Source organism: Chanodichthys erythropterus, chromosome 13 (genome assembly GCF_024489055.1).
Source record: "Chanodichthys erythropterus isolate Z2021 chromosome 13, ASM2448905v1, whole genome shotgun sequence".
Taxonomy (NCBI): domain Eukaryota; kingdom Metazoa; phylum Chordata; class Actinopteri; order Cypriniformes; family Xenocyprididae; genus Chanodichthys; species Chanodichthys erythropterus.
This window is the reverse complement of record NC_090233.1, coordinates 16,825,479-16,841,885: the sequence shown is the minus strand read 5'-3', so window position 1 is coordinate 16,841,885 and position 16,407 is coordinate 16,825,479. Positions and strand designations below refer to the sequence as shown.

Below are 16,407 nucleotides of genomic sequence, written 5' to 3'. Positions count from 1 at the left end.
ATTATAATATTTTGCTAAACACTGTGAAAAATATTCTGGCTATTTAGATATGCAGTCTGCTATGAGCTCACAGTACTTTTATTTTGAAATACCAGCAGTTGAGTCACATGACCTAAACATCACCGCGAATCATTTGAGTTCGTGCTAGAGAATCAGAAAAGAGAATGACAGCCCAGTTTAAACCTTTAGAAACGCATGAACTATATATGACACCTGGAACAAGAGATAAAGGTAACAGGCTTGTATCCGCTTTGACCGTTTTTAAGAGTGAATTATAATAATCTGACGGTTACTGGATGATTGTTAGGAATACTAACCGGTCGCTATGGAAACTGGGCTAACAAAAACTGACGAGTCTTCCTAAAACAGTGAGTTGCCATACAGTTAAATGTAAAAAAATATTTTTAATATGCAATTTTTGTTATTAGATGACTTTCGTTCTTTGCATTTTGTCAGATTTGGTCTGCATTGTAATTTTTAACATAAAGCAGAAGAAACTAACGTTACTGTTAGCTGTTACGTTTTAGCAGTCGAGTTTAGCAGTCGATTTAGGATGAGCATCGTGTTCGCTCGCCTCCTCAGATAAAATCAATACGTTACCCCATTAGAATAAAATGAAAAGAGGCAATCAGAATCGCAAACAGTCACCAACAACAGGCTCCAAATGTTCCAAGAGCCTCCAGAAAAAATCTGTGACCCCTAACACCATCTCATTGTCGGAGACTGAGGATGGAGGTCCTAGAGAAGATCCCAGCGATGATGGTAAATCTGTCTCTTATTGCTTAGATATGTCCTACAGTAAGTTACAGGAGTCACTCTCATCTGAAGGTAATGTCTCCAAATTCATTCAACAAGTGGATGTTTCTTTAACTTTGGGCACTTTTATGTCCTTAGGTTTATTTTTTAATAAAACTGTAACTTTCACCATGCCTTCATTTATTTCTATTTTATTACTTTTCATATTACTTTTATGTTTAGATGTTCTTGTTTTACTTTACTTTAGAGTTATAATTAAAACTAAAAATCCATTAAAAATGTGAATTATTTTGTGTTTAAAACTATGATGAGAAAGAGTGAAATAAGCATAAATCATTTCAGCATTTATGTGAGAAAACCATTTATATTATTATTTGGTACTGCAATCGACAGTTTGTTTGTGTATTTGTTTGCTGTGAGACCTTATGTGTAAAAAAAAAAAAAAAAAAAAATGAAAAATTGTTCAATGTCACATGTGAACTAAATATTTTATTTAGAGCCATTTCAAATCATGATGAAATGTTACCCAATTAGTGTGAAAATAGTATTTATTTATTGATCATTTAGCTATGTAATGTTATTAAATGTTAAAGACCCTTTTCACATTTCTGGGTTTCTCAGAAACAGAAGTCGTCATAGTTGGGTAAACTTTTATAGTGGTGTATGAGAGACTTCATTAAATATATTTTTTGTGTTTCCAGTTGTGCAAATAGCAAAAGAAAAACTCCACAATGTTGTTTTCAAAACTTTCAAAAAGGGGGAAAATAGAGAGCGATTGATAATGGCAGTCAGAAGAGAGAAAATTTTTTTTTTTTTTATCGTCACTCCCATAGCAGTTGTAATAGAAACACCCTCACAGCATCGTTAACTAGTTTTTATCGTGAATAAAACACAGCTATTGACCACTCAGAATCAAGAACAGGAACTAACCATTTTATAAATGTACATACATTTAAAAAAAAATAAAATATAAAAAACAGGATTTACAATATTGTTGACCATTAAAACTCATCATCACAGTCTGAAAAGGGTCTATTAATATAGTATGTTTAACAACAATGTTTTTAAAAACACTACACTATGTAACTTTTGGCCCTCTAGCGGTTAAAAAACAAAACTGCATGCGTTTTGCGGAAGAACATTATTGTGTGCATCTCAATCAGCTCCCTAGTTCAGTATTCAGGGCACTAATCAGGGATTCGGCCACATTCATTTACATATAACCGTGAATAATACATTCATTATTCACGATATACTGATTACTGATTCACGACCTAGGGAGCTGATTGAGACAGGATTGTTTTGGTTGTGCTTTGGCTCTGCATGTCTGTGCGGATGAATATGGTTCACCTTTCTCATAACTAAAAAAAGAGAGATTATCCTACTGCTCATTAAACATGTACTACTTAGATATAACCAGTTTAGATGGAAAGGATCTCAAGTTATGTAGTGTACCTTTAATTTTTAAAAGTCCACAGGGCGAAAAGTAAAAAAAAAAAAAAAAATCATCCAATGCAATTAAGCATTTTGTAATAGCACAATGATAAAAAATGTCATTATTTTTTAAGAGTTTCACCCTTACTTGAACTTAATTTGCAACCATATCAGCTTCTCAGATCATTAATTACTTGGCTGCCACCAGTTTTTGTAAATATCTGCACTCAATAGTGTATTATCCATTTACACAAATATCTACCCATAGACAAAAGAAAAAATAATGGGACAAGATACATCACAGAAGACTTGATCAGGAGATTGACTAAATGTGAAAATTTAGTCCTTGTGCGTACTCTGGATCTGTCTACATCTAGGGGAAGTGACAAACAATTTAGGGTAAGATTTGGACATTTGATTAATGCACAGTGTGAGTGTAAAGTTTATATAGTTGCAATTTACATTCATTTATATTGACTTCTGTGTGTTCATGTTTTTCTGTTTTTTTTAGTATATTGAACATTTAGACAAGTGCGAGCACCTGCAGGTTCTCAATCTCAATAACAACAGGATTGAGAGAATTGAGAAACTAGAGAAATTATGTCAATTACAGGAACTCCACCTTTCCAGTAACAAGATACAGTAAGAATATGTCATTTGTCTCCTTAACAACAAACATTCCCTTACAAAAAAAAAAAAAAACTGTGGTAGTACCACATATCCAAACAATTACTGTTTCCATAGTGTTGTAACAGAATAAAAAATACAAAGTTGCAAAAGCCAGTAAAAGTTTTAAAATATAATTTATATTTTAATTATCTACAGAAAAATTGAAGGCCTAGAGCACATGACAAAACTTCAGGTTCTAAATTTGGCCTTCAACAACATTGAACATCTTCCAGTCTGGATGGCAAAGAAGCTCAAATCCCTTCAGACCATAAACCTACACAGCAACAAGATATTCTCTGTAGGTATAATTTATCTGGCTTTTTCTATCTCAGCATTTGCTTATATTTGTTTATCATGTGTTTAAAACAGCCAATGAACAGCAAAAAAATCTTAAAGGGATAGTTTACCCAAAAAAATGAAACTTGTTTCATTATTTTCTCACCCTCATGTCGTTCTAAACCTGTGTAACTTTTAATCTTTTGTGGAACATAAAAGAAGATATTCTGGAAAATATCTGTGTTTTTTTTTGTTTTTTTTTTCTGTCCATACAATGGAAATCAAGGCACCAAAACTGGTAACATGCTTCATATTCTTTTGTATTCAGCAGAAAAACAGGTTTGGAACAACATCAGAATATGTAAAGAATGACTTGAATTTTCATTTTTGGGTGATCTATCCCTTTAATGTCACATATTTAACTGTGTTTAAAGTAAATTACTCATTTTTTTTGTAATGCACAATTATGTTACTTACAACATTTTCCACTTTTGTGACCTAGCTTCATGAGATGGCTAAACTAAAGCCTCTGAAGAACCTGACGAGTCTGACATTAGCAGAAAACCCTGTCTCCAGCCTGCCCCATTATCACCTATTCCTAATCTTTCATCTGAGGTCACTGGAAATACTGGATGGGCAACCAATCAGTCCACAGGAAAGAGAGCAAGCAGATCAACGCTTTCACATGGGTACACCATCTCGTCTTCTACATTTATCTTATCTTCATATGTGCTATTATAATCTGAGCCCCTTTGTGCTGTCCTTACAGAGGAAGTGGAGCGTTTGGAGCAAGAGCTGGAGTTGAGAGCTGAGGAGACTGCACGGCTTCAGAGAGAGCGGACCGCAGCACTGGAAGAACTGGAGCGGCAGGAAACAGTAAACCAAAGCCTGAGACACCAGAATCTGGAACAACAGCGGGGTCACAAGGAACTCAGGAGTGAGCTGGACACCAAATCTGAACTGGTGGGTGATGGAGTCTTCGCTGTCATAGGGTGGACCATTTTGTCCTCACATACAACTGTGATATCTTATGTAAACAATAATAAAAAAAAAAAAGCTTTTCGTAAAAAAGCTTTTTAAAGTCAAAATTAAATCCAGATTTACTTTTTTAAAAAGCTTAGTTCACACAAAAATGAATATTAAAGGCTGGAATACACTATTCCAGGTGTTCTGGGGGTACATGACAGGGTTTGGTAAAAAAAAAAGAAAAAAAAAAAAGACAACGTGAAATTTAATGTATTATTTAATGAAAATCCTGACCTTGGCTGTTTGTCTTCTGTGCACGACTGTGCATTTATTAGAGTCTATTAGCAGTTCACTCCGACTCGCCCCCAAAAAAGTTGTGAGAAATCAAGATAAATAAAAATGTGATATAAAATACAATCCATGTACTTTCTTCTCTGAGATGAATATATGTTTTGTGTTCGCCTCAACAAGAAGTTATCATGTTCACATCTTTCTGGAGTTTGAGATTGGAGATGTTCATCTCAGTGAAGAAAGTAAACAGATACTTTTTTGGAATTTCTGGGAATTGTATTTTATGTCACTTTTTCTTGGCAAGTCAGAGTGATCTAATGTACTCCCAGAGTCTTGTACTCCCACTACTCTTGTTGAATACTGTTTTAATCTGAAATATGTCACATAACGGAAGGAAAAATGGGTTGTAAATTTTTCATGTTATTTCATGTTGACTTCTCTTAAAATTTTATCTTTAAATTACTTATATCTTCTTTCCGATTAGTTTCCAAATCTTTGCGCGTGCACACTGAAAATGCACACACAGTGAGCACTCAAGTACACATTAATTTTCCAAAATGTACATTAATTTTCCTGTGTATTTCTAGCCAATTTCCTGTTCAGCTCTGTCTTCTTACTCCATGATTTTGCACCTACTCCAAAAGTATTTTGTGAATGGTATTGAAAATCGCTTTAATAGAAAAGAAATTCTTGGAGAGCCTGCATTTGGAAAAAGAGAACAAAAGGGGAACAAAATCTGTTTCAACTATTAGAACAGCAAATTTATGCTCATTGCTTTAAAGCACTTGCTCAGAATGTTTTTTTATAGTATACAAAATTTCAAACCACGTGGCATTTATTTATATTGCACAAGCACACTTTTCAAGCAAAGTTTTGTTAGGTTTTAAATGAAAAAACAATAGATATATATTGTTCAAGGTACTGCTTGTAATTGGACACTTTCTGTCAGACATTAGTGGATCACGTTCATGGTCATTTGCTTGGACACAGGTAAATTTGAGTAGAACTGACTTCATACAGTACATCTGCTACTTCTAGTCTACTTGAGACCACTTCATTAGGGGTTATTGCAAATCTCGCTCTAATGCCATTCCTCTAACTTTCCCTTCCCTATTGATTTATCTTTTACTCCTGTGCTCTTACATAAACTGTCTGCATGTCTTCTACTGTCTCTTCTCTTTTTCCTGCTTCAATCTCAGCTTCCATATCATGCTCCTCTGCTGGATTCTCTCTGTCAGGTATTTACATGTCCTTTAACCTATGTGCCCCACCAATTACTGAATGATGTCAACATTATGTTCTCCTGTCCTCTCAGGTGCTTGCTTTAGAGAGCATTGTTGATGGTATGCTATTGATATGTTCTTTAGCATGTTTCTGAGGTGTCTGCATGTGTGCATTCTATAATCATTCATTGCTGTGTATTTCCAGTATACACAGTGTACTGTAACAGTTTGTAGTACACATCTTTAAGATCCAATCTCATTCTAAGCTGAGATGTTTGTAGTGATGTGTGGTTGATGTGTTTTATGGTGGTATATAAAGTGTTTTGTTTGAATGATCTCTTCCTCATTACACAGCTGAAGCAGAAAACAGTGGAGTTGACCCAGGCCTGTCAAAAACACTATGAGCTCGAGCAGGAGTTGGCTTTTCACAAAATAGATATCAAGTTTGAACCTCTTCCATTTTATCCAGACCCTGTAAGTTTTTGTTTTATTTGGGTTTAATAATAGCTAGAGGATAAAAGTGAATAAAAGTAGATAATTCATTGTGATTTGTTTTGAGTATGAGGGATTAATTATCGTTTTTTGTTTTTAATTGGTAAATTTACACTACCGTTCAAAAGTTTGGGATTGAGGGTTTTTGAAAGCAGTCTTTTATGCTACCCAAGGCTACATTTATCCATCCATCCATTCTCCTTCACTTATCCGGGACTGAGTTGTGGTGGCATCAGTCTAAGGCCCAATCCCATATCTACCCCTTACCACTTCCCTTTCTCCTGCCCCTTCGTTTTGCGCGTTCACATGAAGGGCTAGTGGTATCTCAATTCTCTTCTGGCTGGAGTGGTAGGAGTAAGGGGAAAGGCCACATAGCCCTTCAAACAAAGATTTTTCGGGACCACACTTCGAACGAAAGGGTATGAGAAATTTCCCTGCATTCACCAACTACCGTGCTGCTAGAATTCGTGTAGTGATCATGGTAGTGATACTTCCAGTCAGGATCGAACACTTGTGTGTTACCTGGCTGCCAGTTTCTCCATAGTTTTCTAAACACAATATTTGAATGATGTGAACACAAATCAATAATACATTTAAAATAAATATCTGGTCATCCTTCATAGCGCAGTCGCTATTTATATCTCGTATTGTCTGTAAACTCTTGTGTTACCAAGATAGCATACATAAGCAGCCCTGGTACCCCATACTCCCGAAGTGCCCTCCACTGGACACTAATGGTGGGTATTGACACAAATTTAACTATTTGATTTGATTTCGATTCACAAGCTTGCGATTCAATCCAATTCCTGTCAGTTGGTACATTACTATAATATTAAAGGTTAAATTAACTATAATATTAAAGGTTAAATTAACTTCGGGAGCAACTTCCCTCCTGGAAGGTGCTCCCGAAGATCCGGGAGAGGGATGAATAACAGGAAAGTCAAGGGTGGTGAGGATGGTGGGTTGATCCAGTGGATGGTGTTGATCAGCGGCAAGCTGATGGAGACTCAGGCCACAGCCAGGACTGTGTTCCATGGTGGCGTTGCTGTTAGGACGAGTCATGGTGAGAGCTGAGAAGAGACACCGAAGACCTAGGCTGCAGCGATCCCCATCCCCATGGAAGCGGGGATCAGGAGGGCAAATGTGGAGCTGGAGTGACCAAGGGAAGAAGCAAAGCCTGAGGGACTAGCCGAAGCCGAAGGGGAGAAGGGCTGGAGAACAGCAAACAGTGAAGGCATGGCTATGTCCGACCCTGAAGGAGCCGATGGTCCGAGGAAGCCCAGTGAGGCAGAATGCCTGATGGTCCATTCTTGAGTCAAGGGAGAAAGGAGCACAGGCGCAGGATCCAGGTCACTCAAAGGCTGGAGGTGGAGCCACAGTCTCCTCATGCCCAGGAGGAGATGGCTCCCAGCAGGTCCAAGTTATAGCCGCACCACAAAGAGGCTGAGGTGGAACTGAGGGACTAATGGTTGGTATAGATGATTGGGTGGCAGGTGTGGCTGAGGGCTGAAGAGGAGACTGACGAAAAACAAAATAAATCCATAATGGCAGTTTGGATTTGTGGTGGGAGAAGGGAGGCTGGGCAGGTCCAGCATGTCTGATTAAGATGATACGCATTCAGGGAGAATCAAGGGATGCATGATATTCAAATCTCCAACAACGTAAAGGGTGGGCGGGCTCGCTTCCATTCCAACATCACGGCTGAAGTGTTCTTTCCATATGCGGTGGGCACTTGCTGTAGCTCCTCACAGCGGAGTGATAGCTGTCTGGGCACTGGGTTGGGAGTGAGGCTGGCATTGTCATCTGCTGAGTCGAAAGTGAATGCTGATTTGCAGGTGCTCAGCATCCACTCCACATACATGGCACCCTCGAGGACCTTCCCTGAAAAGCTGCGCTGTGGTGGTGGAGTTCAGAAAGGTGCAGAGTCAATCGTCTGGGTAGGTTGTACTATAGGTCCTCCTGCTCAAGGCACAACAGGTGAACAGCAGGAAGGTCTGTGGTGACGAAAAAAAGAAACAAAAAACAAGTATTCACAAAATGCAAAACTCTTTGAAAAATTTGAAAACACAGGATAAACTTCCACAAAGCATTAGGGGTATAACGGTACACGTAATCGTGAACGAAATCATGAAATTCAAACAGAAAATGCGGTTTTGAAGTGCTTTGGTGTGGCGTGACAGATCACTGTATAGGTGCCACAATTCAACCGGCAGCGCGAGTGAGCGCGATCATCTCTTTCTCTTTAATACTAGTGTATGTTGAAAGATAGTACAACTTTAATATATTTAAAGACAGAGACACAATTTGTTCAGTAAACCACTGTTTATTAAAAAAAAAGTAATTTTATGTTTTGTTTTCTCCCCACCTGCTGTAAAGAAACCCATACCGAACCGTGACTTCAAAACCGAGGTATGTACCGAACCGTGAATTTTGTGTACCGTTACACCCCTACAAAGCATTGATGAGGCCAGACAAATTGAGCAGAAACAGAGATAACTTAAGTACTAGAGATAATGAGGTGCACACAGCTGAACTGAATGCCAAATCAAATTAATTGATTGCATGACTGACAGCTAGCTTGTACACTGTAAAAAAATTCATGATTTATTAACATTTTTTTTGTCAAATCAACTTCAGTAAATAAAGTAGTTCAGATAACATAATATTTTTTGAGTTTCTGTTGATTAAACCAATCGCCTTCACTGAATTAACTAATTTTTTTTATTTCAATGAACTCAAAATTTTAACTTAAAATTTTTACTTTTTTAAAGTTAAACCAACAATTCTTTTTACAGTGTAGTTTAATTGATGTTACATTAATGCAATGGTTTAGTTTTCCATAACCTAATTTGTGTTCATAATCATTAAATAAGGATTATAATCACTAAACAGACCAGTAAGTGTATATTAATGTATATATTTGTATGTAGGCATATTGCACCTATTTATTTAAATCTCCTGTCCAAGCAGCTTTTTAAGACAATTATTATTGGCATTTAGTGTCATCACCTGACCATTATAATAGGATGAATTCATTAAAGAATACTTTCTTGTTTATTTAATTCTGACATAATATTCGACTACAGCTTTTTCTTGTGACCTTTACAAAATTGGGTATTGCAACTGCTAGGTAACAATGTTGATAGATACTTTTCATTTCAAGGTAATGTCATTGCTAATTTGGACTAATTTGGACAGTCACGCTAAAAGTGTGTTGTTTAAGGCTTTGTGTCGCGGGGGGAAAAGTATAATAATGACTGCAATCTTGAATTATTCCTGATACTGGATGTAAAGTAAATGGAATCAAGGAAATAGGATTCAGAGACGACTCCAAAAACGACTCCTTGTTCCTCCTCCAGCCTAGATTCAGCTATTGGTTGGATTCTTCTTTTCCAACACTCTGGCATAGACTTTGCCATGCAGTTTGAGGAGTGTGATCCCGCTATAATTGGAACACACCCATTCTGCCGACCGCCAGGCGCTATCCCAGATTCCCATGCGCTATTGAACAGGACAAGACAGCCCGACTACATACTTCAGTATCTCAAGGCAAATCTGTCCACCCCTGGCACCTTGCTACTTCTCATCTTTTTGACTACCTCAGTGCCTTCCACTAGGGAAATGTGCCCTGGGATGGGCCCTCCAACCCTGCATCTTCTTGTGCGGGTATGTCGTCCGTTTGAGAAGATCCTCAAAATGTTCCTTCCTCCTTTGTCAGGCAAGATCAGGAAATTCCCGTCCTGACTTAACACAGCCTGGACCAGCCCATGCTTTCCCCAACTAAGTTGCCTGATGGTTTGTCAGAACCTCTTTGAGGTCGACCAAAAGTCCTTCATTGCTTTTCCCACATCTAAGTTTTTCCTTCTGTGACAACTGAATCGTGAGATCCATTGTGTAACCGAACCTGAAAGGCCTCTTTTTTCCATGTGACGGCTTCCCTCACCGCTGGTGTCAACCAACGTTTTTTGGGTTGCCAACACAATAGCCTTCAAGGAGGTGGCCCCACATTATTATTTCGGGTTGAGTCCTACTGTTGAAAACAGTTATACTACTAAATCTACTAATAAATCTGTTTGTGTAAACCAATATATTCTTTTTCTCTGTATTCTTTGAATATAAAGTTTAATAGAACAGCGTTTATTTTAAATTAAAAAATATTTTGTAACTATAAATGTCTTTACTGTCACTTGAATTTGATTATTATTTGCTGGTATTAATTAAAATAACAAGTATTCATTTAATTAAAACAAACAAACATCTTACTGACCCTAAACTCTTGAACAGTAGTGTGACTTATCCTTTTCCATTCAATAAGTAGTGCATGAAGTTTTACTTCATTCAGTTCTACTTTAAGAAAAGAAATATGTTAATATTTTAATAATATAAGATTTTTGGCTAGTGTGAGTCTTTAACAGTGACATTATAATTTATTCATAGGTGACATTTCATACATTTGAGCTTTGATGATTAAATTATGCAATACAAAAGCTCCAAATGACTTTGCTTTAATTATTTATATATGGTAGGATGATATTAATTTTTAGAGACATCATTCTCTATGTTGTTCAGGAGCTGGAGGTAGGGAACCTTTCTAGCGAGAGTCCCTACTTAGGAAAGTCTTGTCAGAAGAGGAACATCACATTCCCATTGCAGACAGAGAGCATGGGTGCACAAGACCAGCAGCAGCCAGCCTCAGTGGACCTGACAGAGGCAGACTGCCCCAGAGAACATGACATGCCCAGACATGCGCAGCTCAGAGGTAAAAAGGTTCAAGGGTACTGTGTGTAAATTCACATTATATTAAAGGGTCTAAATAGTTATATAAAGTAAATACATTTGTATATTACACATGCTATCCATTTTTACTAGCTTTACTTGTAACAATCTGTAGTTTTCAATTCTTATTACCAGCACTGCTGCTCAGTTTTGGTACTACTGCATACAATTGCCTTGCGTGTGCATACTGTATAAACAATAACACCCTCAAATAAAACTGAAAGGACTGTTGATGACCTATAAATTTGGTGGGTTTGGAGCAGTGGCCTAACAAAAATAATCAAACCAAGTGACATCTGCAAACAAATGATGCAGGACATTTTACCATTTTTATGGGACCACTGTAATATCTTCATCTCTGCAGTTTTCCTAATGCATCTATGTTTTCGTTTTTTGTTTTGTTTTTAGCTGAAGTGCGATTACAGCAATTACTTACAGAAATTGAGGTGAGAGAGCAGCAGATCCTTAGAGCCAGTGAGGAGCTCCGGCAGCTAGAGGAGACAGTTTCTCAGAGACAGGTGAGATGTTCCCCTTTAAAGGGTCATGAAACCCCAAAACACTTTTTTTGAGATGTAAACAGATATGTATAGGCTGCACATCATTGAAAACACTAAATGTACTGATTAATGTAATTTATAAGGGAAAAATAGTTATTTTGCATTTTTTCAGAGCGATTTCTGTCTTCTGGTTTGAAAAGCTGAGTCGGAGCAACGTCACAAAATCTGACGTCATCGTGTACTTTCGGCCCAAGTATGGGCATGGTCGAACATGCTGACGTAGACCGTTTCGAGCGACTCTTGACATATATTCATTACATAAAGCTCATTTAATCCAATCACTGCGCTGTAGTATGCATAAGATTATAATTGCGGTTTGATTATGATTATGCATGAGGAAGTATCACTTCTCTCGCCTCGGTCTCTTATCATTCAGAGACATATCGTTGGTGCTCGTAGTGCTACAACACAATATGTTTTCCTGAGACGCGACCAGAGCAGAGGTTTGTGTGCATGTGGATTGTTTTGCTGTAAACTACCAGCGCAAATGGAAAATATGTTCGCGTGAGATCGCATTACAGCAGAGAATTCAAATGTCACAAAAGTTCTGTTCATCACCTCTGCCTGCTCTAGCTGCGTTCAAACACGCGACGTGTTCCTTCAGCACAGCAGCACATGTGTGATGTTTGTATTTTGCTCGCGATGAGGTCAGAACTTAAGTTTGAATAAGAACACATGAAAAATATGACTGTTATGCTATACATGCGGAGCGCGCATATGATCGGTTTCAGCGCGGAGCTCCGCGATGAGTTTAATAACACTAGCCACATGGCACATAGCTCATAGAGAATAAAGTATCTTTGTTTAAAGTTTTTATTTCACACATTCTCCTGCACCAAACATTAACCAGCATGGTGTAGTTATGCACACATATTTCATCAAGTCTTCTTCAAATGAATTATATGTGCAAACTGGACAATGATACAGTGTAGCCTATCTGAACGTGACGACACGATTATTCTAATAGACAAAAGACTGATTTTGAGACTGCAATGCTCGTAAACGTAATCAAAGTAGCCTATTATTAGCCCTATTAAATAATCTTTCGCATTTCTCCCTTGTGCTTGGGAATTTGTTGTCATTTTCTCCATGCGCATATATTAATATTCATTATTCTGTATAATGAGTGAGTTCTATATCTGTGTTTCATTGGTTGTTCTCTCCCCTCTTCACCCCCCTTTTCCAGAGCTTTACACGCCCATTTTAACAGAGTTTTTGCAGCTCAGAGGTGTGAACGACCAGGCTAAAACAGGAGGGTTTCATGACCCTTTAAAAATCTTCTGTGAATGGCTCTATGTTTTAAAATACCAATAGCTGATCTCTTTGAGAAGATTTCTTCTGTTTAAGTAAAACTTGATAGCAGAGTCTCCATTCAGATTTGTTTTATTATTATGAATTATTTAATTGTAATTAATTTATGTTGATTTGTTCATAGATCCGTGAGGCTGAGAAGGAGCAGCTCAGGCAAGAGCTTCAGAGGAGGATACAGAAACTAGGAGAGCTAAGAGGAGAGATGGAGGCCGTAGAGAGGCAGCTGGACACACTGAATGCTGAGAGGAATCAAGCCCAGAATGAAATGGACCAGCTGCAGAATCTACTGCACAGCCTGGATCCCAGTGACCCCAGACATGTCAGTAACACTCATCACCTTATGACGATAAAGCAATAATTACTGTGATTTTACCATGGTTAAGTAGTGTTGTTGTGACGTCCCTAAAACCCCCTTAATTATGTTTAAATCTGTTATGCGCAAATTCTTGTGTATTATTGTTAAAAAGACACCAATGTTCTGTAAATAAATTTATTCTTAATAATAATTACAAAAAAAGAGATCCTGTTAAATTTACAGTATAAAAACTGGCAGCTGTGGTTGCCAGATATTAATTTAAAATGTAATTAAAAAAGAGCGTATTTTACAGATTATAAACGTTTCATGAACTGATATAATGTTAAAGTTGGCATGAAATTAAAATCCACCCTATCTATTTTTTAAATGCATGTTATAAATCTTAATTTTGAACAATTCATATGTGCATATGTTTCTTTTTTTAAAAATTTGATTTCTTAATGTTTAATCAAAATGTCATTACATGACTGTCCAATAAAAACAACAGATTTCTCTACGATTTCTAACATCTTAAAATTCAATCAACAACCAATACGTTGTTTTTTCTTTTTCAATAATTCGTTACACTCAAATACATATTACAGTACGGAAGAAAATATCTGTCGCTTCTTCTGTTGCATCACAACTTTAATATACCAATCTACTTAAACGGTAACACTTTACAATAAGGTTTCATTAGTTAACTACTTTAGTTAACATGAACTAATAATGAACTGCACTTCTACAACATTTATTAAGCTTAGTTCATTTTATTTTCAGCATATACTAATACATTATTAAAATCACATATATATACATTTATATAAAATGTATTTGCTAAAATTAGTTAATGCACTGTGAACTAACATGAACAAACAATGAGCTGCTGGATTTTTATTAACTAATGTTAACAAAGATTAATAAATATAGTAACAAATGTATTGCTCATTGTTAGTTCATGTTAGTTAATACATTAATGTTAACAAATGAGACCATACTGTAAAGTGTTACCACTTAAACTATATAAATCTGCTTAAGATAAACCCTCATAACAATACAGATGTTACAGACAAAAATAAAAGGCCACATTAAAAACTACAGTTCATCAAAACCAGCCATTCTATAAACAATGGCTAATAAATAAACATAAACAGAACATTGTTACCTACACAAAGTCAAACCATCTGGCTAAAATACATGACACTAAATTAATGCAACATACATAAATTAGTTAAACAAATAAAATATAAAATAAAACACCAAAACTTGTTACATATGGTAATAAACAATATTGTACTGTAAAAATACAATGACCCCAAACTTTTGAACGTTTTTTTTTTTTTTTTTTCAATTTGAATTGGCCAAAACTGACAGTAAAAACTTTAACATTGTTATAAAACATTACATTTTTATTTCTGTAACAATTGCTAACATTTGTTTAAAGTATATGCTGCCAGATAACTTAAAGCATTAACTTAAAACAATTGAAATGCAGTTACAGCTTTGTCTATTTTTGCTATGTTTCTCTGGTTGAGATTGATAAATACGCTTAGAACAAATATTGTATCATGTAGTTAGTATACTTTATACATTCAAATGTAAAATATATATGCAAGAACATTTTTCTTCTAAGAACAATGGTTACACATTTCCACAACATGTGTTACTGTTTACACCTATGTGTGATCATCACTCTTAAAGGTCCATGCTGCGCCTTCAACAACATATGCCAATGCCACAAACTAATTTTCATGGGTGTGTTATATTGTCTATGTATATTGTGTCTTCACCACAAGCCTCTTCAGATCCTTAGTCTATTTATGTTATAAAACAACAAAGTGCATGTCTTCCTGTTTCCTGTTAAAGAAAATGTTTGGCATACAAACATTGTAGTCGAAAATGTGTCTCAAACACTGATGTGTTGTGGTACCTCCCTAACAACAAAGGTGACAATAATAAGATGAAGTTCTCTGTGGAATTAATCATCTCTAACCCACGATGCTCAGCAACAAGTAGCAGTCATATAAAATGAGGCTCCTGTCTCTTTAAGAAAGAAGAGAGAACCTAGGGGAAATCTGTTGATACTGTGGGTGGAGCCAAAGAGATCCTTACTCCCACCCGGCCCCAGACAAGGGCACTGATTTGCTGAAGCAGAAAGTTTCCTGTGTTGATTCAAAGAGAGTTGAGAGGAGGGTGGAAACAGTTCAGGGACAGAGGAGGAGGGGGAGAATGAAGTCTAAAGGAGAGGGCTACTTTTAATGATAGTTGGACTCTGTAGACAAAAGCTCTGCAGTTTAGAGTAACGGAGCTCAAAGAGACAGGAAATGTTCTCTTTTTGCACAAAGTGTTCCTGTTACCCCTCCTGGTGCAGCAACAGGAGAAAAATGGATATATAGAGACAGAGATTGAAGAGATGGCAGCCACACTGCTGTAGTAAGTACTCCACTGGGGTCAAGGAGGGGCTTATCGGAGGCTGCTGTCATACTGTTGCAATTTGGGACTCTCGATTTTGTTTGTAGAAATGATTATTGGTGCCTAACAATAAGAACATTATTTTATTTTTTAAGTTGATCAAAACATGCTTCATGAAAGTTTGAATATATATTAAATATATTGTCCGTGTTTTTAAACAGGAAATTGCAAAAGCATTATGTCATCAGGGTTTGCTGGCTTGCATATTCTACATGATTTACTTTAGATTTGAGAGCAGTTTGTATAATAATGTACATTGTTAAATTACTATGACCAAATTATTAGATTTTGGAATTTGGGATTTTTGGTATATTTATTAATAAATAATGTCGGTCCAAAGTTTTTAAGTCAAACTTTACTGTAAATAATATATTATGTGTAAAATAATGCTTAATAAAAGTGTTACATTATCACTTTGAGATAGTGTTGGAAGGCAAGCGGAAGTGGATGGGTGGAGAAGTAACGAATGCAGAAGTCCAAGGAAGTCCTTGCTTCCCAATTCGCTTACTGTCCACCCTAAACAGTATTTGAGATTAGCAACATTTTGGGGGCGGATAGTACACTGTAAAAAAGATTTTTCAAATTTGTAAATAAAAATTATAAAGTATATAAAACAAAGAATATGTTTTAAAAGAAAATAATATTTCAGTCTTTCTACTTCCCTACTTAATTTCACATTTAATTTAAGCCAAGTCACCTTTTATTATACAATACATATTGTTTCAAAGCAGCTTTACAGTGATAACTGTAAAATAGTGTCATTGTTCAGCTGAAGTCAGTTCAGTGTTGATCCAGTTCCGTTATAAAGATTGAAATCAATTATTACATTAGTTCATTTCATCTATAAAGCAGTTCTAGAGAAAACAGTGATGTCATCATTCAGCTCAGT

The 16,407-nt window shown here is 36.4% G+C and overlaps 1 protein-coding gene across 1 annotated transcript in view; it reads left to right on the top strand.

Moving 5' to 3' along the window:
* Positions 1 to 65: 65 nt before the first annotated feature.
* Positions 66 to 16,407, top strand: part of cntrl (centriolin) — a 42,331-nt gene continuing 25,989 nt past the window's right edge. Inside the window, exons 1-10 of the mRNA XM_067407667.1 lie at positions 66 to 762; positions 2,459 to 2,589; positions 2,702 to 2,832; positions 3,016 to 3,157; positions 3,638 to 3,824; positions 3,905 to 4,098; positions 5,970 to 6,089; positions 10,677 to 10,866; positions 11,292 to 11,401; positions 12,876 to 13,070. Coding sequence (XP_067263768.1) covers positions 615 to 762; positions 2,459 to 2,589; positions 2,702 to 2,832; positions 3,016 to 3,157; positions 3,638 to 3,824; positions 3,905 to 4,098; positions 5,970 to 6,089; positions 10,677 to 10,866; positions 11,292 to 11,401; positions 12,876 to 13,070 — 1,548 coding nt within the window. The 5' untranslated portion in view covers positions 66 to 614. The remainder of the gene's footprint in view (positions 763 to 2,458; positions 2,590 to 2,701; positions 2,833 to 3,015; positions 3,158 to 3,637; positions 3,825 to 3,904; positions 4,099 to 5,969; positions 6,090 to 10,676; positions 10,867 to 11,291; positions 11,402 to 12,875; positions 13,071 to 16,407) is intronic.